This window comes from Chamaea fasciata, unplaced genomic scaffold (assembly GCF_029207755.1).
Source record: "Chamaea fasciata isolate MVZ Bird 193981 ecotype frontalis unplaced genomic scaffold, bChaFas1.0.hap1 SCAF_3, whole genome shotgun sequence".
Classification (NCBI taxonomy): Eukaryota; Metazoa; Chordata; class Aves; order Passeriformes; family Sylviidae; genus Chamaea; species Chamaea fasciata.
This window is the reverse complement of record NW_027094088.1, coordinates 95,289,963-95,313,835: the sequence shown is the minus strand read 5'-3', so window position 1 is coordinate 95,313,835 and position 23,873 is coordinate 95,289,963. Positions and strand designations below refer to the sequence as shown.

The window sequence follows — 23,873 nt, the reverse complement described above, 5'->3', positions numbered from 1 at the left end:
GGCTTTCTCAGGATACTGCTTGACTTGAAACTTTTCCCTTTAGGTCATCTATTGAAATAACGATCTGATTTATTTGTAATTTTTAATTTGCAATGCTCACAACATTATAGCAGTTAACTGCAAAAACAGTTTGATTAGTAGAGCACTCATTGGACAGACTGTCTTTTCAGAAACTTTCCTCATCACTAAGATTAGGCATTAAACTACCATTCAGATATTAGGATTACATGTACGTGTGAGATGAAGTGAATTTTACTCCAGAGGGAATTGTGTTCCTGTAGGAAGACCGAGGTGAACTTGTAGGTTCAGCTCTTCCTTGGCAAGACAGATAATGCAGTGGTGGATGCCTAGTCTTGTCCATGGCGTTCTCTCTGTAATATGAACCTATGGCTAAAGTACATCTGACAGAAGAAAAGACTTGCTACCGTCTTTGCTGAACAGGCACACAGGCTTAAATTGGTTGTAGGAAAAGGAAGTGAGAAAAATGGATGCAGGAGGAAAAAAATCTAAGGGCAGCAGCTTAGAAATGGTTATCTTTTAGCAGGGAAAATTCAAATTGTGTTCTTTAGCTTTTGCTTATGTCAGAAAGAGATTGTGCATCCTCATCTCTGTGTCTGAGCAATGGCTTTATTGTTTTGTAGCAAGACATTTTTCCACAAAGAAAAGCAAGAATCAACCGTGACTTCAATGTTAAGAGTTTCCTACATGTAGATTGTCCCAAGCATATTTTCATAAACCTGAAGCAGATGCTCAGTGGCAATCACAGCAATCAAGCTGACACTGCTTGTTTTAGTAGAACCATTAGACCACTACTGGCTTGCTTCAGCAAAGACAATGACTTCATTCTGATGCAGATTGTTACTACATAATAATAAACATCTTTCTTCTCTGGTGATCTATAAGTTCTGGAATTCCACAGTTGAAAAGGGAATTTAATCAGAAATATCATCAAGAGACATTCCTGAGTACCCAATTCATTTGTGAATCAATGATGCTTTGACTGGGATTTTGTTCTTCTGCCTGATTCTTATAAATTGTGGGTAGAGAATAATAGGGAACACCAACACTAAAAACAGAAAACCCAGTATCAAAATTCTAAGGTAATATTACTCTATAAATTTGAAATTCTGTGACAGTAAATTCTTGACAAATTTAAAAGAATCATAGAATGGTTTGGGTTGGAAGGTTTCCAAAAGGGGCCCACCCACCATAGGCAGGGATACTTTCCACTACACCAGGCTCATCAGATCCCCATCCAGCCTGGCATTGGAGTCCTTCAGGGATGGGGCATCCTCAGGATGTCTGGGCAACTTGTTCAGTGCCTCACCACCTTTCCATACAGAATTTATTCCTAACATGTAATCTAAACCTGCATTCTTTCGACTTAAAGCCACTCCCACTTGTTCTATCACTATGTGCACTTGAAAAAGTCCCTCACCAGATCTCTTGTGATTTCCTCCTTATTCAAATCTGTAAAATCCTCTGGAAAATAATAACAAAACTAGATTCCCATGATATAATTTTTATCTAAATATTTGGATTTATAAATAAATATATGTAATACATACTATATAAAATTATTTAGATTTATTCTTTCAATATAAATAAATGCAATTTTACTAATATCTTCTATTTTCAAAAATAGTGGTCAACGTTTTATATTAATCATGTTTAAAATACAGAAACAAATTTGAGTTCAATTGCCCTGTAAACTGGTACATTCTCTTGCTGTTTTAAAAATTCTAATAAATGCATTACTTGATTTTCATCTGTTACGTACATAGTTGAGTTCTTAATAATTATTGAAAATGTATTTACTATTAATCTGTATGGTTCACAGAACCTTTCTGTTAGAGAGTAGTGGGTGTTTTTGCATCAGTGTGAAAATGAATTAGAATTTATCACCATTTCTAAAGGTGACCAGTTAAACTGGAATTGTAATTGTAATAAGCTTTCCGTGCATAATGAAAACAATCTAAAACTTAATTGTGCAATTAAACTGAATGCTTCTGGTAACAAACTGGTGAGTATCTGTTAATGACACTATAAATCTAACCTAATCTAAATGCTATTTAATATCTCACCTGAATATAGCGAGAATATTTGCTTACATGTTTGTCTCAGAAATCAGTTCTGAAATTAGCATATGGTGACATTTCCATTCTTAAAGGAAGGGAAAAGTTACATATAACTCTGTGTCTTGGGTTTTGTAACCAAAAAGAAAAAAATGTTATTTATTCTATTCCATCTGTTGAAACCCACTTGGAAAAGTATTTTTTCCTTATCTGTTGTAACTCCAGATGGGGGGGTGCAACTGCCTTTCTGATAACAAGCCAGCTGTTAAAACCAAGTGGGGCATTGTTTCTTATCTCTGCCTCCCATACCCTCCCATTCCCTCCGTGGGTATATCTTTTGTTAATGGGCAAATAAAGCTCACCAATGACATGACACATTACATAATCCCATTGTGAGATGCTGTGCTCAGGGAGGAGGAGCCAAACCATTTCCATCTGGATAAAAGGAGCCACAAGTGTCACCAGACATCCAGTTTTCCACTGGATTCCTAGAGGAAGACCAGACCCATCTCACCACTACTGGGCCCTTTTTCTGCAGGACCATCTCTACTCCAACAGAACCACGTCTGCCACTCCAGAAGGGCTTACTTTGGATACCTTCCAACACCTTGACCAACAGGGCGTCAGGTTGTATTTCTGACTCTGTCAGGGTTTTCTAGGATTTCTTGTTTCATTGTTTGCTTGCTTATTCTTCTGTACTATAACATTTGTATTTTTATATCCCTAGTAAAGAACTACTATACCTATTCCCAAAATCTTTGCCTGACAGCCTTTTAATGGCAAATTTAAATTTATAACAATTTTGAAATGTGTGTGTGGTGGGGGGGGGGGGGGTAGGCAGGGCTTACATTCCAAGGGAGACTCCTTCCCTGGCAGATATTTGTCTATCTAAACCAAGACACTCTCTTTCATATATGCTTTGCAATCATCACAGAATAATAATAATAATAATAATAATAATACAAAAGCATTGCCAACTGTACTTAATATTTTTGTAATTCAATGCATTATTTGCCGCTCACAAGGCTTATGCTGTGATCAACCAATCATGTTTTACTCAACCTCTCAGGTCACCATGAAGAATTAATAGAATCATAAATGTCCAATAATGGATCATAGAAATAACAATTACTTCCTCTTAAGATTGCCTAATTTCTGCTAGGTTTTGTTTATTTAAGTGGACTTCTTTTGGCTCAGTCTCTGAGGATGGTTTAGACTACACATTCTGCAGCACCACACAATTCCCAAAAATGCCCAGAAACAATGAGTGTGGTTGTTTTGTTGGCAGGGTTACTGAGACAGCCAAAGTTCTGAGCATTTCAGTTGGAAGAGTTAAGTAAGATGTGAAAGGTGAGTAGAAAGATAACTAATTTCTGACCAAGTTCCAGTGGGGACACAGTCCCTAAAATCTATTCTGATTACATCCAGCTTGAGTTGTAGTAAGATCAATTCAAAATGCCACTAAACAATTACTAGAAAACACATTTTGTATAACATTCCAGGAAGGAGACACATAAACTGAACTTCTTGTAGGCTGTCTGGATATGAATATCACCAACTTTTCTGTTTTCTCTAAATCCAAAATCATCTATTGAACTTGTACCATTCACACTGAAAAAATAGTTTCAGATAGGGGCTAATTCCATGCAGCTTGGCTCACATACGCTGGAAATGCAAGGAATACCATAACCCTGACCAGCACACATCACTATTTATATTCTTAGTGACTTGTTGAACACTCAACTTTAAGTAAATATAAAGGCATGTTGCTAAAACATGCACTGAAGTTCAGTTTTCAAACAAAAAGTATTTAGAAACTATTTGAACTTCTATGTAAGGTATTTTCTTCATCTGGCTCCTAATTTTGAAATCATGAGGAATTTATAGTTATCGCCAGTGGACAAAGAATAAACGCCTAACTAAATTAATTTTTTCTCTTTTTTGAGCTGCTCAAGATACGGGAGCTCTTTATCCATTAATTTGTTGAAAATGTGAAGTCTTAAAATACCAGTGCAATTTTGAGCAGTTCTTTTTTTTTGATCTTTCATCATTATGTGGCTTTACATACCATAGAAGCAAGTACGTGATTGAAAATATAAACACTGCTTTTCCTGTTATGAACCAATTATTTCTTGTGACTGGTTAGTAAGTAGCATGTATGCATACAGTCACTATTACACTGTTATTTTATGCAATACAGTCAACTGAATGCTCTTAAAGGGAAATTATGAGAAAAAAATACTGGTTTCCTTGAGAGGTTATTGAGGTGAGTTAGAAAGAACTTATTCACTTCTTTATGTCTTAAATTAGTTGTAGTGAATCCTTTCAGATGATTTTTAATAAAGATAAACATCTAAAATCAAGTAACAGTCTAGAGCAAACAGCAAGTAGTTGCTGTAATGAAGAGATTGCACATAATATTTCCTGAGCTGTGAAGGAAGGATGAGAGGGAAGCATTACATGGACAAATTTTATAAAGAAAGCTTTAAACCCATAAATTTTTACTAGAAAACCAAGAGGTGAAAATAAAAACCTGTCAACAGTATTCTGAAAGGATTTGTACAATGAACAACATATGTTTCATGGAAAGAAACTTCATTTTCTCAGATGAATATATTGTGAATACATTAGAAATTAATTCAAACTGATGAACTAACAAAATCTATGACAACGTATTACAAAAAAATTCAAAAGATGGATAGAAGAGAGGACACCAAAAAGTAGCCAGCACCAGGCACTTAATGAAAAATAGTCCATTAAGCAAAAACGCAAAGACATATAAAGCTGAGGAAAGGTTATTGAGTTAACCACTTCTTCAAAATAGTTACTTGATTCTTTGGTTGATTGGTTGGTTTTAATCATGAATGACATGATTGCAGATTCCTTATGTATTTCATACAGACCAGCCTGAAGAACACATAGTGTATAGGGGGAAATGTTAAAGTGGAACAGCAAGATGGTGAACAAAGCATTGTGTAAGATATATCACTCGCAAGTCTGTCATCTTTTTGAAGTGTGGAAGACTCAAGTTCACAGAGGAAAACAAAATAACTAATATGAAAAAGCAATTAATTGTTGCTTAAAAAATAAAATTATCGATTGCACTTATCTATTATTTCATTTTTAGGAAATTTCATGATGGTGTTTCATCAGCACAATATTTGTAGGAGGAAAATTAAAAGTTTAATGTGGGAATCCTATGGAAATGAAGCTCCAGGTCTGCATGCACAATTATTCCCAATAAGTATTTTTGCTTCATCCAAGAATAGACATAATCTGTCTGAGAGAAATTCTGAGTCACAAGGATTCTGAGTCATATATACAGCATCAAGAATATTACTATAGGGAATGGTTTGGTGTTAACTCCTAGAAAAATAAAGACGTTAAAAATCTACACAAAAACATAAAATATCCAAAAATATGGACTTTATGCTAACTGATTTTAAAAGAAGGAAGACACAGGATAATTGCATCATACATTTACACTCATTATAAAATAGTTTTGGATTTCCAATAGTGTTAAGTGAAATAATTTGAACCATTCATTAATCTTCATTTGTTTTCTTTGTTTGCTTGGTTTACTTTGATTTTATTTGTAATGTATATTCTTCACATGAGGACCCTGTATCATTCCAGGAACCTGAATTTTACTGCTAACATTTCTCTATACATTCATATCCCCAACTTGAAAAGAAATTAAAAAAATTATTTCACAGGTTTATTTCTCTGTCCATGTCAGTCACTGAATCATGGAACAAAATGGAAAGAAGTTAACTTAGAAGTAAAGTAGAGGTACTTACCTTTAAGCATGGAAAATAATGAGGCAGCAAAACTTCCTGATTATTCTGTTATAATTGAATGGGATCCAGCCTATTTTCATTGGAATTACTCACATTAAACATTTTTTTTTGTCAAAATAACACAAAAGGTTTCAATTCAGTAGGTTATTCAGCTGTATGAGGACTGGAAAGAACTTGCAGCATCTTCATCACAGATGGAAGTATGAAGGAAAAACTTTCTTTTGTGTTAGAATTGCTAGTCAGGAGAGTATGTCACCATGTCTTATCACTATATACCAACTGCAGGTACTTAGTGACACCGTGGTAGATGGTTTTTCCACTCTATTGGTTTCTTCAGTCTCCTGAGAATTCTTTTTTTTAAAGCAGATTGCTCTCCTCTGTCCTCTTCCAGCCATCAAACAAAGCTTACATGTTCATGGTTTCAAGAGGAAAAAACTGTTGGTCCAATTTTTCTACAGTTGACTGTAAAATATATTATTGTCACTCTCTCCTCTGTGTACTACCAAATACTATTCAAATATTCTTCTCCATCCTCCTGCTGAACAGAATGGATCCAAATCATCCCTTTGAGATGTTTCTGCATTAATTTAATAATCATATCCAAGAGTCAGATGAGTCAATATAATTTTCTTTGGAAAAAATAATCCGAGCCAAGGGAAGAATACTGATTGGGAAATATAACAAAAAACAAAACTGAAAAAATGTGGAATTATATCCTATGCTACTGACAAGACCAACCTGAAGGGTCAAATAATTAGTAAGCACTCTGGAAAATGTGCTAGTCTCTTATTTTTGAAGATTTTCTACACCATAAATATCTTGAAAAAAAAACCCAGAAGAAAAATTACCTAATTTATCATCATTTATTCATCTTGAACTGCTTAGGATGTTCTAGGTGAGACAAACATTCTTGCTGGGATTTGTGGAAGATGATTTAACTTCAAGATATAACTGAGGGGATTTCATTGACCATCCTCCACCATTGCAATGCTGACTTTTATTACCAGCCTCATGGAAATACTTTTAAACAGCACTTTTTCTCTCTTTCAATTGCTTTTCTGACTTACTTCTACTGCTTTTTTATCACCCCCATATATCCAAGGTATGCCATCAGCAACTACAATAGTTTTTCTAGGAAAAAAAATACATGTATTTCTAGTATATAGATTCAACACCTGTTTGTTTTTTATCATTGTCTGCAAATAGATTAATTTCACCAGGGTCACTGAATTTTAGAGTTTCTTTGTAAACTTTCTGTAAACAATTGCAGCTGGAAATAGGGCTTAATGAATGCTTAAAGGGGAACAATATTGTGAGAGGTGTTTCTTCCTGCTTTATTGCATTCTTTCTGTAACCTACTGCTGCTACCTTTTTCAAAGGAAATGTAAAAAAATCACATAACAGATAAAATTCAAAAGGACCACTTCACCTCAGCTTTTCTTTTCATAAACTGCGTAAGGACAGAATCTTCTCAGAAATACAGCTCTTATTATAGAAACACCAAATACAAAGGGTATGTACAGGATAATGCTAACAAAAACTCATAGGCAAGATCCTAACTACACTCGATAGCAAACAGGACCAAGCCCCATTTAAATAAGAATGGCTGAAATGGCAGAATGCAATCCAAGAGCTACCATGAATCTTGCCCGATCATTTATATAAATAAATAAAAAATAATTTCCAAAATTCTGCAAAAGAAAGAACTTTTACAGAATGACATACCAGTGACAAGCTTGAATTTTCAGGATACTGGAATGCCAGTTCTTATTCTATGACTTGAAATTTTCTATGTAATAATAAATTGCACCTCATTCGTGCCGCTCTTGACATCATTCTGAAAAGAAAGGCACTCACAACAGCATTTATGCTTTGAAGGAAGAAAGAAAATAGTGCAGTCAAAAGGCTTTGGACTGCTGGAGAATGACCACAGTACTCTGAACTCTACTGAAATACTGGTTTACAGTAAATTTGGATGCATCCAACTATGTGAGAGAAAATCAAGACATAGGAAAACACATATGGAGACTTGAGCACTGTAATCAGGATTTTATTTGAATGACTTTCCTGGAGGTTTCAGATAGGTTAAACCACAGCTGCAGGAAATTTAATGTCTTTTGTGTGAAATGAGTCTAGATGGCTGTTTGATTCAAATAAAAAAAGATCATTCCACAAGCAAAGAATCATTCCTTAGTTTTAAGGATGTAAAGGAAGAGCAAGTTTTGAGGTTTAACAATAAATAGTCAGAAATTTAATCAGAAAAAAAGCCAGCTAATCTCCAGCTTGATCTATTTAATTTTATGTTATCTGGCTTGTATATGGATAATAAATACGAGGATTGAATGGTTGGTCAAACAATTGTATCATAATTTCTTGAAGAATTAATGTGAGAAAATAATTTATGCACACTCAATTTGCATTATTTATCCCTCCCTGATGCCCAAGAAGTTTTCAGGAAATCCAATTATTTCCTGAAGAACTGTATTCCTTCTAAGAAGTTCAGGACTAGGACTGTTACAAAACCTTTTTGTTCCTTCATGAGTCTAAAGAGACAAATAGAAGGGTTCTAAGTAAGTACCTAATTAGAATCCAGAAACCTGTTTAGAATCCCAGAGGTATGGAAATTTAGATGGACTCCTGCTCCTTGCAAGTCATGTTAACACAACGCTGTGGTCCAGTGTTCTCAGTACTTCAAATGTCTTTGGGAGATCCACAGGGCATTGCAAACCTGAGCATACCAAATCAAGCTTGCATTTGTGCTAAACGGTGTAAATATATTTTTAATTGGAGAAGGCCTGCAGTCTCAATGCATACACTCCCATAAAATTTGTCCAGTTTGCTTGACAGTATGGATCTAGATTTACTAGCCAGCAGAAACCAATAATCTGCTGTTTAATTTTAAGAATGCAGAACTATTGAAAACCCCTTTTTACTTTTCACTTTTTCAGAAGGATCTTCAAACTCTACCAGTGTTAACAAGGACAATGCCAATTCACAATTAACAATGTAAGAGCACAATATTTCTTCTTTGAATATAGAATCAATATGTAAAACATAACATATTTTCCTTAAGTGAGAGGAAAATTAACTTTCTGGAAGAAAATGTTCAAGTGGGACTAAATTAACTCCTAAGGCTTTTCCAGTGGTAAAATTCCAGTTTTTAATAATCAAGGTGAACTTACAAATGACTACTTTCAATTTTCAATCTGTCATAACATGCTCATTGACAGTTATTACACAGTCATTGACAGAAAAAATATCTATGTGATGATGAAGCTTTCAGAAGTCTTCAGTTTATTAAATGCACTCAGATCCTTTGCCATGGAGGACATATATTGAATGCAATTATTAAACATGCAATGAATTTAAACTCTTGTTATACTTATTTTACAGATTAAATTATTTAAATTGTACCCTACTTACCCCTGTTCTTTGAACTTCCAAGAAAATTGCTCTTTGAAATGATTTCTCCCACACTGCCAATTCACTGCCCAGCTCTACGTTGAAATAATGGCTCTTGCCATGTCCAACCATAACACTGAAACAATATGGCCTCTGGTCTTCAAGATCTAAGTCCTGGTGAATACCTAAATACAAGTTTGCTTGTAGCCAGCAGTCATCAGCAAGCCAGAGCTGAAAGACATGTTTCAGTAGGTGATTTTTCATCTGGCAAAACCAAACAATTGAAGCAACACTGTCTTCTGTAAGTGATGAGTACTTGGATTTACTCTGGCATTATGTCAACAATTAGGTTGAGGAAATGTTCTAGGAGTTAAGTAATTATGCCAAAGACAGCTTCTCTCTTTGCTTCTTATTTGCTTTATCCCCTATCTTTTAATCTTTTAAGCAACTACTGCACTTCCAAAATACTGTCAATACTACCTAAGCAATACATATATAATTTAAAATATGTTTGTACCAATATATTGTCTACAATGAAAAAAGAAGGAAATCCCTGAATGTTTCAATACATTCCAGGAGCTGTGTACCAGCTCTAGGAGACTATAATTACTCTATTCTACTTGGATTCCAATATGCCAAACCCCAAGGAATGCAGTAATTTATCAAGCACTCCTGGGCTAGTTCTCGAAATGACAACATGAGCACGTCCTCTGATAGCTGTCAATACTCTTCTGTAACTACAAGGAGACTCAAGCAAGATCCTGCCATACACTACAAGACAGAGAAAAAATTTACATTAAACTTTCATAAAAAAATATACACACAATAGAATGTTTTGTAAATGTAAACAAATTAATACAAGAAACTTCCCTAATATCTCAAGATTTCATTGATTAACATAAATATAGAGGAAAAGAAAACTAAATTTAAAAGCTACTACTTATACATCTAAGTACTTTCACAGCCTGAATTTCCAAATTACACATATTTTTATTTTTCTATTTATCAGATAAAACCTTTCTTATCCCCTTATCTTATATCATGGGGCAGAAAAGACTGAAACCCCAAAATAATTAGCAATGATTCGTGGGACATCTTGGGAGCAGTACATATTGTCACCAGGGCACACAGCACTGTGCTGTCAAAAATGTCCCTGCAGCTACCTGAGAAGAGAAAAGACTGGATTAAGCTGTTATTTTACAACACTCTTTGCACTGTTGAAAAGGAAGCAGAACAAAATTCCTGCTTATAGTCTGGTGTTCAGCAGCTATGGAGTGACAGGTATTACATCTGTTTCAAGACTCAGTGCTGCATATCCTGGCTTGTAGACTACTACAATAGCATTTTTTAAAATTTGCATGTAAAAAAACCAGTCAATGAAAGAAAATATATATTTTTTAAAGACAAGTGACTTTTAAAAATGTACAGGATTACAGTAAGAGTTTGAATTATGAGGCAAGCTATAAGAATAAACACATGTGATGCAAGACATTACATTTCAAATCATCTGGTTGTTACCGCCAAATGACCATAAAAATGCAAGGGCATATTATATATGTGAATTTTAATTCACGTATTTGTGTATTTAATGTATGTATACATACACCCAAATCTAAAATATATCAAACATTCTGTTTTAAAATTTAAGTTCCATATTGGATTCTTATTTTCCATGTTTAACTCTTGCATCATCATAAACATAGATTAGAAGTTTACAATTAGGTATGTAACAATAGCAATTCTCCTTAAAATCCATCTCTCATGATAAGGTACAATAACACACTCTCCCATAGTTTTGTACTAGTTCTAACCAGCTTCTGAAAATCCTTAAGAATATCCTTCCCAAATAGCAGCTTTTACAACATAACTCTATCATATATAATGCAGAAACTTTAATCTGTTACAATTTTTTTGGATTTTTTCTCATTGCCTCATTGTCATTTATACCAAAGGATCAACAGATAAGAGGTTAAGGAGTTCAATTTGAGCTTTTGCACTTTAGCTTACATATCCATGAAGATTAGCAATTAAGAATTCATTTATTAAAATGTCAAGAACATTAAAGAATTCAATCTTGGGTAGTTTATTTCCCCACTTCTTTTTCTTAATGAAAAAGTACTGCGGAAGTTGCTCTAAGGACTGAATATTCTTGAAATTACCATAATATTCCAGGAAGAACTGAGTTTTAGCCATACCTCTTATAGGAGAAAAACCAAAACCCAAGGCACAGCAAAATATTCTCAAAAGGCTTAATATGCATATATTTCATTGTTGCCAGACTTATTTATGAGTCAAAAGTAAAACTATAAAAATATGAAGGAGACTAAATAAATTATCTGTGACAGAACATTTACTTTTTGTTGGTATCTTAGGGCAGGACCTGAATTTGCCCACATGTTCCCAGCTGGAGGCATGGTCACACAAAAATAATGCCACGCCTACAAGAATATGGCTCTCCTCCTGTGCCTCTGGAGCTGAGCTCTAGTCCTGAGCTCCAGGACTACTGTTTTCCTGGCATGGCAGTGGCAAAACACCTCCTTCCCATATTCTGAATAACTCTTGCATCAGAAAACACCCCAAAAATAGAAAACCCCTACAACACAAAAAAACCCCCCACACCCCAAACCAAAATCAAACCCAACCCAACTCTACCCCTTAAGCACTTTCGCTTCAGCGCAGGATCTGTTACAGGTAACAGCAATAACCTGCCTTTTCCACAACATCAGTGCATGGTCAAAGGAGAAACAGCAGAGAAGGGCAGCAGCTGGTGAGAGCTAAAGATGAGCTTTAATTTTTCACTGAAACAGTATTTTATCTGAAAAGATGGATTTATTTTTCTGAAATATTTTTTACTGTCCTAGACAGATAGGCTCTCATAGTAGCCTAATCTCACCAGCAAAAGCTTTGTGTTGGAGAACAAAATTAATCTATCTGATGCAAATCATTAGAAAATATTACACATTATTTTATATTTCTCCATTTCACAGTTTTATAAATCAATTATTTAGACAAAGCGCGAAGATTTTCCTCAAATCTTTGATCAGGACAAGCTAGAGAGAAAACATAACTAATTTGGGGGAAGAAAAGTAATTCTATGGGACACAAACTTTACATGTTGCCCTTTGTAAAGAAAACCACACTATAATACTTGATACAACAATCAATACATATGATACAACAAAGACATGATTTTATATTTTAATTACTAAAATGAAAATATCTTTATATGGATCAATAATTACAGCAGCAGTATTTTTCATCATGTTTGCCTGAAAATCTGACCCACTAAGAAAAAACCAATATCATTACGCCTAGCAGTGCGTCTTACTAATATTTCATATAGCTCTAATACTGAAAATTTTCTTCAATAAGAAAACACTTTAGTAACTTGCTCAAACAGGGCTTAACCCATTTTCCATATTCTCTTATACTTGCCCAGCTAATGTACTAGCAATTGGAAATAGTTTTTTGTAACAACAGATGAACTATTTGAATGCTAGTTATTCCCAGTTAAGATTAACTTGAGTTTATGATCAACAGGAAAATGTAAACTTCCTTTACTAAATAAAATCATTGGAACCGTTGGGAAACCTACCTTGTGAATTTTAAATAGAACCTCACAGAGGTTATAGATTTTTTCAGCTCGTACCCAGTCTAGTGTGCTTACCTATAATACGAAAAAAAAAAGTTAACACATTCTTTATTTAAAAATCATGTTCAGATGAAAAAAACTCAAAAGGTTTCACCCATCATTATTCTACTGGATTCTTTAAATATAGGCATGTCACTACATTTAATTATCAGCATTTAGAAAAGACTGACAAATAGTATTACATTTTTACAGAAACAGGAATTAAAAGGCGTTAAATAATTCCATTTTTTCATTTCTCAGTATCATGCAAACCTCTTTGTAATCTTCGTGGTTAGTTACATAAGCATTTTTATTTCTCAAGATGCTAACACCCTCAGTCTCAAATACAGAGTCATTCAGCTTCATGTCTCAATGTTGAAAAAATTTTACAGTCAGTAGATCAAGACGTATTCCTAAATTCAATTCTAAGTTTACATGCACAAGGGAGGCAATAACTCAATATTTAGTCTAAAAACAGAAAAGAACTATGTGACTTCAATATTTAAAATCAAGAATAATGTCAACTGTGTGCTCAATAATATGAAAATACCTATTTTTTGTTTTCTTTTGATTTCATTACTTAATCCTGTTGACTTGACAGGCTGTTAAAATCTGACAGCAAGAATGATGTTTGAAGTTTTTACTGAAATTCTACTTCATGATGTGATGTGATAATCTGTTTTCTTTTAAAAACAGTGCCTAGACTACATAGTTCAAGGAAGAAAAAAAAAAAAAAACCAAACCAAAAAACTCACACACAGGAAAAATTCAGCAGGAATATAAGGAATATATATATATATTTTTCTTGTATGTTTTAGAGCAAAATCCTAGCAGACGAATGGCTGCATAAATAGATGAAGGATTTGACTAGGTTGTAACTCTGTAGCTTTTGGAATATGGAAAGAAGTATTTTGGTAACTTTGATAGTAACTTGAACAATTTAAAATTCTGGGGCTGATACATCTTCATCCTATTCCCACACCCCACCCAAAAGGAAGAAAGCAGAAAAAATAAATTAAAACTATTAACATAAAGAAAAACTTGTTTGTCAAATATCTGGTTTATGTGGATGAAACTTCACTAGAAAAAAACTATGAAATTCAATAACAGATTATTTTTTTCTGTGTTCACAGTAGCATATAATTTGTCTTTAAAAGAATTAAGTATTTCTCGTGATGATTTGCATGGAGGTATCAATTTTTTTTTTTTTAATTTATTTTAAAGTTTAATTTTCATGCCTCTTTAAATTCTAAGCTGTTAAACAGAATTTTAATAACTTGATGAGAATCTAAACCACTACAACACTTACAGGCCTCTGATGGGATTTCTCTTGGTTATGAAATGTTACTTCAGAGTCCTTTGGAGGAGTAATGTGAACTTGGTGTTATTTTCTTTCTAATTTTATCAACCTGTATTAATTCTTAATAATCTAGCCTTGCTCCGGTTTCCCTTATATTTAGATTAGTTTTTTGAAATTATTAAATTTTGATATTATGAATCACTTACTGAAATAGGACTGAAGAACCACAGAAGTTCTAGCACTATATTTTTTCAGGATGTAGAAGACTCATATTCTAGGATTCTCCATTTCACAGTTTCTATATCTTAACAATCAAATGGCAAACACCACTTAAATACAATATATCCACTAGAATACCTAAAACAGGTCGCACACTTTGTTTTACTATGAACAATGTCTCAAAAATTAAAGCTCAAAACATTACATACAGTTAATTTTAAAATTACATGATAAAAACACACAGTACTACTTAAACTTTTTCAAATTTAAATCTAATGTCAGCTGGTTTAAAAAAGAAATTTAAAGAAATTTTAGGTATTAAGTTGTCCTCCCATCACTTTATAAAAGGTAGCAATTTTTAAAGACATACCTTTCTATTTCTCAGGTTTTCATTTCTATTTTCCTTCTTGTAAGTCCATTCAATATTTTATTTGAGATTTGCAATTTAATTATTGTACAAATAAGAAATAACATAAGTTTTGAAACAACTGAAACAGAAGACCTATAAAGCTAATTCATAAAGAAATATACATTTAAACAGGCTCACAATAGGGTGAGTACTGTAGGTCTTTTTCCAGGGAAATATTTTGTACTTTGGTGGCTGTTTTGAAAAGAAAATAATTAAATAATACATGTTTTGCCCCATTACTGCTGATCCTCCAAAGGGACATTCAAGTTTCTTGCAAAATAAGGTTTAGAGTAGAATGGGGGCTAGTTCATTATTTGGTCTTGAGTTTCTCAAAGGGAAAGAATCTTTTCTATCTCAGTTAAACAGCAGGAGAACATTTCATTGCTGTAAGTGGCCAGACATAGAAGAATAAGCTCTGATTCATCTGCTCTTTATGAAACTGACTTTGGTGACATGGGCTATGACCTGAAAGCTGTTATGGAATGAATGGACTTATGTTTGCTCATATCATTTGTTTTGATTCCTGTAGATTAATTTTAACTGTTGGGGTTCTTTGCACTGTTAATGACAGATGAAGGTGACACTGCTGCGCCATTAAATTCACTCGGAATACTTCAGACTTCTTCCCATTATTCCATGCATCTCTTTCATCTTTTGATGCTGTGTATCCTCATATGGCTTTTTCAGCAGAGCCAGTGACAATGACAACTGCTGGCACCCATATAAGCCAAGGTTTTCTTTACCTGTGTATGTCAGGGTAAGGCTACCACTCTAAAAGGGTGAAACAGTCTGAATACCACTGTGTGCAAGGTGCTCAGAACAGAAATAACATGTTGAGAAGAATTTTGAGGAAAAATAAATATATTACCAAGGAATACTAGAATCTAAACAGACAACTGACATTATTTATAGTTTTATCAGAACTATCGTAGTATGCTTAAGTTTAAAATGTTACTGTTACAGACTGCTCTATTCCTGAAATAAACCACAAATGACTCATATACTCCTAGTCAAGGACAAAAGCTGGAAATAATCAGGAAAATTCATGAAAATTGCAATATCCTTCATTTGATTTAAAGAATGTTCCAGTTTACTGCAGGTTATCCATCATCACATATGTAATAACTGGGTAATAAGTAACTAAGATAAATGAGATACTCAAGTATATTTCTTAAGCAATGAAATAGTTTTTCTCAATATTTCCCCTTGGAATTGTTCCTGCTGGTATTATATACATTGCAATTTCTTGCAATTGCTTTTTCACGAAGCATTTGACAAAACATTTCAAACAGCTATATTCAGAATAGATGACTTAATGAGACATGCATGCATTCAAATGAATTTAGTTCAGACAGTTTCAGAAATACTGTCAAAACACATGAGAGTTTCAATTAGCATTCAGTAAGCTTCTATTTCAATTTGTGTTTTCTACTATATGAATTTATGACCAAGAGGAGATGAATATTGTTATTTATATGAATGACAGACCAACTCCTTAGCTAACACATTGCCGTGTGTATTGAATACTTGGTTCTGTAGACATTTGGCTTATTAATCCTGTCAGAAGCATTGCAAAATTAAGACATTTGTAAACTCACAGGTAACACTGAGCTGATCAGAAAGATAATGAAACCAAATCGAGTTTCAAAAAATAGGAACCTGAAATTACAAGGCTAAGTCACTAATGCGAAATAGGTACATAGAGTTACAGAAGTCCAAAGTGTGGCAGAAGTACATGAGTTTCTGCAATTTCCTCATGGTTTAAAAACAGGCATTACAGTGGAGCTCTGAAAATAAACAAATTGGTAAAATCTAGCTTTACATAGATCGGGTGATCTCAGCATCAGTTCAAACTCATATTCCAAATATACTTACCTTTAAATATGTGTGTTAATTATTGGCTTTTCTTTTAAAAAGTTACGATTTAAAATAGAGAGAAAACAATAAACTCATTTTGACATACACATGCAGTGAACAATTAGCTCACAAAGTTTCTTCATAGAATAGAACTCTGCAGTTATAAAATAGGCATAAAAGACTTTCATGCCTGCTCAGAGATCACCACTAAATAAAGAAGTACGGAGTGAATATAAAATATATTTCAAAACTCACTAAAATCAAATTAACATGATATACTCTTAGACTTTCTCTGAACACGGAATCGGATTCTAGAAGTCCCTAGAGACCCCAAAAATATTAAAAATGTCTGAATAAATTTAAAAAGTAAAATGCCAGGGGGAATAAAATAATCAAAGTGTCTACAGTATTTATTACTGGAATGCAGCAAATGCTTTGTTAACTGAGAATTAAGCAGAAGCATCCAATCTGCCTAGAAGTACTAAAAGGGTCAAAGGAAAAGACGAAATATTTCTAGGTAAAGGGTAATTAATTTCAGTGGTCTCTTTACTCCTTAATGGGAAAAAAATAAACCAAGAATAATTGAAAAATTTTATAAGTTATTAAAAAGGAAAACAAGAAATCAAGGCTTGTTCCTGAGATGAACTATGATATGGCACTGTAAGAAGTCTAAAGATGCCCCAAACAACTCAAAATAAGTGGTACAAAACACACACCAAAACAGTCAAATCCTAGCAAATCCTGTCAAAACAAAAATACAGACCTGTGTGTAGACTTAGAAAGTTAACCAAAACTGTTCATGTTCAAGTCTAAGCCCTCCAATTTATTTCCACCTCATTCCTAATATGTTACATTGACATCCTGTGTAATGTAAATTACCAGCAGAAGTATTTAGAACTTACGTGGCGGCATTAAAAACTCTGCTTGTCTTAATTACATTGTGCAAGCTTCTCTATACTGTCAAATATGGAACTATTTCTGTTGCTTTCACTATATTCTTCTATTTATTCTTTTCTTAAAATTATAAACAGCACATGCAGTGATTGTCTAGCTGCCTTCACATTAAATCACTTCAGTGCTATTTATTTAATCACATTGAAAAAGATAATTTTTCAATTTAGGGTTACACAGCAGATCTAAGGATAATGGCCACTTGAAGACTTAAGTGTAAAAACCATAATGAACTATAAGGAAAACATAAAAAAATCAAACAGTAGAAATGTCCCCTACATCTAGCCCATATTCCATAAAAACTTATTATTTTCTGAAAATTTTCAAAGATATAAAAATAGTTTGATTTTTAATGACATTTTATAATAATTTTTCCTCAGTTTCCTCTGGGATATCGATTTAGAACTTTTCCAATATCTGAAAATTGAGGAATTTTAGAGATGCTTTTAGAATGTAATAAGGTACTGTTTGTATGTTAAATTTGACACAAGGATAATTTCTATTGGTTTAATGGTGTTTTTCAGATATGCAGTTTTCAGAAATGGGTCGCACTTCTAATATAGCAATTTGAAAATGAAATCTGTAAATTTCTTAAATACAATCAGATAAGCCACTTCAGGGATGCAAAAAGACCATTCTCTGTTAATCACACCATGCTTGATTTTACTTCTGTGGTGAAGCCTCTATATTTCTAGAATCACCATCTGAGATATTGTAGAAATAGTGTATAAATAGAATATTACTTGTGTGACTGATTTCTTTCATAGTATAATATCCACATTTTTTTCTACAATTTTCTTTATTTTTGCTCATAGATAACTACATTTTTCATTCTTATGAAAATTAGCAGCTGTAGTTACATTCACGTCATCTTTTGCACACAAAATAGAAAAAGAGTGGAAACTTCACTACATCCTTTTACAAACAGTTGTAAAATTATGGAAAAATAGAAGTGTAGAACTCAGAGGTCATCTGCTCTGTGCACACTACATTGATACACTGATATGCAACATTGATTCAGAATAGAAATAGAAATAGCAACATCTCTGAAATAAAATACGTTAAACCTGTGTTTTCTAAAGATCAAACAAGTTGAAACCTTTGTACTTTTGTGATTGAACAATCTTTTATTTTTTTTTTTTCCCACCTAAGATAGCAAAAACCCCCAAACCTCGGTAGAAGCCATGGTAAGAGAGGCAGCATCAAATACCTCTAAAAACTGAAAAAGCTCTATGCACAGTTTTGTGTGAGGACCTGTGTTTCCAGCTACATGGCTGGCACACGTGACACAGAGCCAGCACCATGGGAGCTCTCTGGGGTCCGGCAGTGCAGCGCCCCTGCCAGACAGGTCCCAGCTCATGGCCCCACAGTGGACTGACCTTGTCACACAGACAAACACCCACACAGCCCCCCACTAACTCCCCATCCCCCTGATATGGGATGGCAGAGAAAACAGGAAAACTGAGAAAATGCATGGGGCAAAAAGAGGAGAGTCTTATAAGTGATGGAAAGGGGAAGAAATCAATTAATGCAAAGGTGATTCCACACTGCTCACCCCAAGCAGACCAATGCCCAGCCAGCCTCCAAGCAATGGCTACTATTGAAGACCAAATGCCCATTTTTTTATCACTTGCATGATGTTTCATGGTACATGAAATCCTTTTTTGTCTGTTTAAATCAGCTGTTCTGGCCGTGTTCTGTCCCAGGCCCAGGCTGTTTGCTGGGTGCGCAATGAGAACAGGAAGGCTGCACCAGCCCAAAGAAAGCTCTGCTTTGGCCCCAGGTAAGAAACCACTGCCACATGGGCTGCTGGGAATTAGTGACCTCCAGCCCAGCAAGGTGTAGTACATACCCCAGCCAGGGGCAGGGCAGTCCCAGCTCCGGGCACCAGCCATCTCCCTGGGAGCAAGGTCAGGCTGAGGCTGGCCCGGACATGGGCCCCTGGGTGGGCCTGGCTTGCAGGGCCGTGGCTGGGCAGGGCAGGGCTGTGGAGCCTGAGACTGGCCCTGCTGCGCTGCAGGGCCGCACTGCTGAGCTGCGCTGCAGGGCCGCGCTGCTGAGCTGCACTGCAGGGCCGCGCTGCTGAGCTGCAATGACATTGTGGAGCGAGCCACAGGGAAGGGCATCAACAAAAGCCAGGGCTGGAGGTTCCCTCAGGAGACTGATAATCAGCTTCAAAGTCTGGCTTCAGATCTAGGTTTGAAGTCTCCAGATAGGAAGTTGCTGGAAACTGCTAATTTGGTGTTTAGTTTTTGGGTTTTTTTCCCCTGATGAAAGATGTTTGGGGAATGTCAAAAGAGCAGGAAAACTGGTCAACAAATTTTATGATTTATAGACTCTCACAGTTACTGGTGCATCATAGTATTGAAGTGACACAACACATTGATCAAAGGGATCCCCTTTGTTCATTTTTTGAAAGCCAAGGTTCCTACAAAAAAATTGTAAGAGCATAATAGATTCTGTCAAGTAATTTATACTACCAGTCATCCCCACTTGTCTGTTCTTAGCAGAGTGACAAAAATGGTAAATGAAGTAGTTTAACCCCAATTAGTATCATATAGATATATAATTTCAATTATATCAACAATGTGTCTTAGAAACTGGTCTGAAGAAAATAATAAAAATTTATAGAGGAAAAACATGCATGTGGAGTGTTATTTGTTTAATATTTCTGCATAGTTTTCAGATTTTAATTGGATAAGCTATTTAATCACTAAATAGCTTCTAATAGATTTAATAGCTTCTTTGCTTAACATATGAAGCCCTCAATTTATATTAGGGGAAAACCCCCTGCTTTTCCCAGATGTGTTGTCTCATTTTAAAAATAATACTATTAGCCATTTTATAATGTTTGAAGTTAATTGGAATCATTGGATTAATAATTTCAGTCTAGAGAGGGGGAAATTTCACTTACTGCATTTCATTGAGGTTCATAAATAAACAGAAATTCATGAAACAGAATTCATGTTATGAGGTATATAAATTATCAAAGCAAGCCTTGTTCAAACTGTATGCTTAGCACTTCAATCTCTTGCTTGTGTGAAAAATCCACAAGTATCATCCAATATTTCATGATGCATCTTGCCTTTCAGAAAGCAGGGCAACTACCAACTCATTACATCTACAAAATACCTTAGAATAAACAAGGGAAGAAATATTAGGCCTAACCAACCAAAATAAAAACTGACCTCAACAACTTCAAAAACCAAAACATCCCATAAGGAATTCTTTACACTATTCAGATACAGCAAGCTTTTCAGAAGACTGTGAAAGAGGTTAAATATCTACAGTTTATTGAAATTCAGTAGTATTTGTGGCTTTAACTTACATTGAAATCTCAGCTGAAAACTTCACTTGATAAAGGAAAGCAAACTCAGACATAACAAACAGGTTTCCAATTACAATGACACTGACACAAAAATATAATTTTTTCTTTTACCGGTGGAGTGCTGAAAATGTAGAAGGATGAACCCTTCAGGGCCAGAAACTTGAATTTGTAGAGCTGAGATGAATCAGTTCCTTCAAGTCTCTCATTTACCCATCCCATATGTATGACCTGTAAAAGAAAATAATTGAAAGTAAAGTTCTCTTTCCAAGTAGATCATAAGAGTGGTTTTAGTAGAACAGGATGCATCATTACTTCACATCTGCCTTCCAACCATTTCCATACTCTTGAAGTGTACAGTATCATGCCAGTGTGTCAGAAGCCCTTGAAGATACTTAAACTTGTAGTACAGGTAGTCTGAACCTTATCTGAAACAATCCCTGTTTTAAAAGCAACCTATGAAGGTCAAAGCAGACTCTCATTTGAACCAAAAGAAAACCTACATGTACCGAAGTAGTTCAGCAGTTTATAAAAACAGTAATACCTTATGTATAGCAGTGTCAAAACTTGCACATACTGACACTTCTACTACATGTACCTCTAAACAAATCACTAGATTTATCTGAAATAAACAGCTTTCATCAGGCTCATGTTTGCAACTGTTAACAAAGTCTTTGTCACACTTGTTGTCTTTCAGAGTTTATACATTTCTTTCCATATATACTTTAATCACATTTATATTTTCAAAGAATTAGATATCAAATTCAGTGGTTACACAATGTTAGCAGTGTTACAATGCATGCCTTTATTTTCCAGATAAATTAATGCTAAGATTAAATGCAATGAAGAAGTAAAACTGCATGCTTCCCTTTTGAGGTAAATACAAATTTATAAAGGAATGCCATATTACAAGGAATACAAATTTATAAATAATAATGCCAGAGTGTGGTTGCAGAATATCATGAATGTCTTTACTGAAAAATAACAATGGAAAAAAGATTCCAGGTTCCATTTTGCATACATTAAGAGGATTATATTGCTCTTGAAACAGGTACTTAAACCTAGAGTGAATCACCAACCTGAATGCACAAGTATTGCTGAGCAGATCGCTCATTTTCAGCTAAGGCCACACTTACAGACAGCAATGAGTTACACAGGGAAGAAACGCCAAAGCACTAGCTAATAATATGGATGAATGTTCATACTAATATTATGAAAAACTCACAAATTATTTTTTAATGTTGGTATTTAACGTATCAATTGTGTCTTTTGTCAATCAATTTATCTATAAATGAATAATAAACCAGTATGTTGAGCCAGACAACCCTTCTCCATTCTGTTCTACTGAGCTCTGGCATTAAGGAAATCTAGAAAAATCTATTTTAAAGAAATCTAAGAAACAGCAAAATAAATACAGTAGCCCTTCAAGCTCTTGATTTGCTCTTCTGGAAATTGAATAACTCTCACCAAAACATTTTTTCTATAGTAGTCAGCAAAAGTGTAGAAACAGGATGTTTAGACACCGCATTAACTTTAAAAAAATAGACAATATTATTGTTGATACTCTACTACAATGATATTATATATTCAGTTTATCAGGGTCTTAATATCAAACAACACAGACAAAAAGAATGATATCCAATATAATTTTAGGGTTTTTAAATTTCTTTCTACATATCTTTCTTATTGACTGGTTTATTTAATGGTCTTTTAGACCTCAAAATTGGCGAAAGAATAATTCAGTTCAACAAAACCCGTATGGAACAAACGGAGCAAACAAGTGTTGGTTCTCAATAACAAACTGTCTAAGGTCCACTGGGTTACTGAGATTTTAATTGGATCTTAGTACATGAGTGGGAATGTTAGTGTGGGATAAAAATTATTCTGTTTGTTTGATTGAAACCTGCCATTTGAAGTTTTCAGGAGTGCTCATGAGGCATAATACTACAAACTGCCCCTTCTCAGCACTTCTTTCACTACTGTTTGAAAATTACCCGTATATCATTGATATTTATTTTCTAACATGCTCTAATACACTTTCCAAAAGTGCCTGTAAGACGAAAATGAGCAATGGCTCTCATTACAAGGAGATAAAACAAGTCACTAACAAAATGTAATCCTATTATAGCAGATAAATTAAAGTTCTTATTTGCACTTACTGTATTCCTACAGCATAAAAGCAGCTAGATGCTGTAATGGCTAGAAATTTAACGTCCTAAATTTAATAAAGCAGTCAGAACATTTTGTATATAGCACTTTAGGTTAAATACTTATGAAAAGTAAATGATGCAAAACACTCAGGAGGGAATTGAAGAAAGAAAATCAAGTAGATCTCTGTGTATGACACATCAGAACAGACAGATACACTTATGTAATTAAAGAGGGATAAGAATCTACAAGAGGTGCCAGACTGACCTGCAAATTAAGAACCAATGTCATACCATGAGGCACAATAGAACTATAACAAATTAAGAAAGCAAAGAGAAGTACATCTTGAGCCACCCTAAATCATTTTAGGGGGTCTTTTCCAAAATAAGTGGTAGATGGCATATTTGGAAGAGAACAGTGACTGGGGCAGGACTGTGGGGGTGGTGGGGGGGCAAGCAGTCCTTACACATACATAAAGTTTAACTAAAAAAAAAAAAAAAAGATTGGAATGCTGTAAGTTTTGATGTATTACATTACTGGTTTCCACTGTACATCAGTTGCATTCAGTTATGTCTGAATGGCTACTATTTAAAAAGAAATATTCCAGAAAGCAAAGTATAGAGGAACTCAGGAATTATGACACTCAAGTGTTTTATGTTCTTTAGTTCAAGGATGAAATTTGTGACTCCAGTCTGGGCAAAGTTTGAACACCACAAATAGCAACATACCCACACTATGATAGGTATGTACCTGAAT

The 23,873-nt window shown here is 34.4% G+C and overlaps 1 protein-coding gene across 1 annotated transcript in view; it reads right to left on the bottom strand.

The window, feature by feature from the left end:
• SNTG2 (syntrophin gamma 2) overlaps window positions 1-23,873 on the bottom strand; it is a 219,053-nt gene that overhangs the window by 19,056 nt on the left and 176,124 nt on the right. The window contains exons 12-14 of the mRNA XM_066179844.1: window positions 21,084-21,200; window positions 12,873-12,944; window positions 9,299-9,508 (exon numbers count right to left, since the gene is read on the bottom strand). Of these exons, the coding sequence (XP_066035941.1) occupies window positions 9,299-9,508; window positions 12,873-12,944; window positions 21,084-21,200 (399 nt within the window). The remainder of the gene's footprint in view (window positions 1-9,298; window positions 9,509-12,872; window positions 12,945-21,083; window positions 21,201-23,873) is intronic.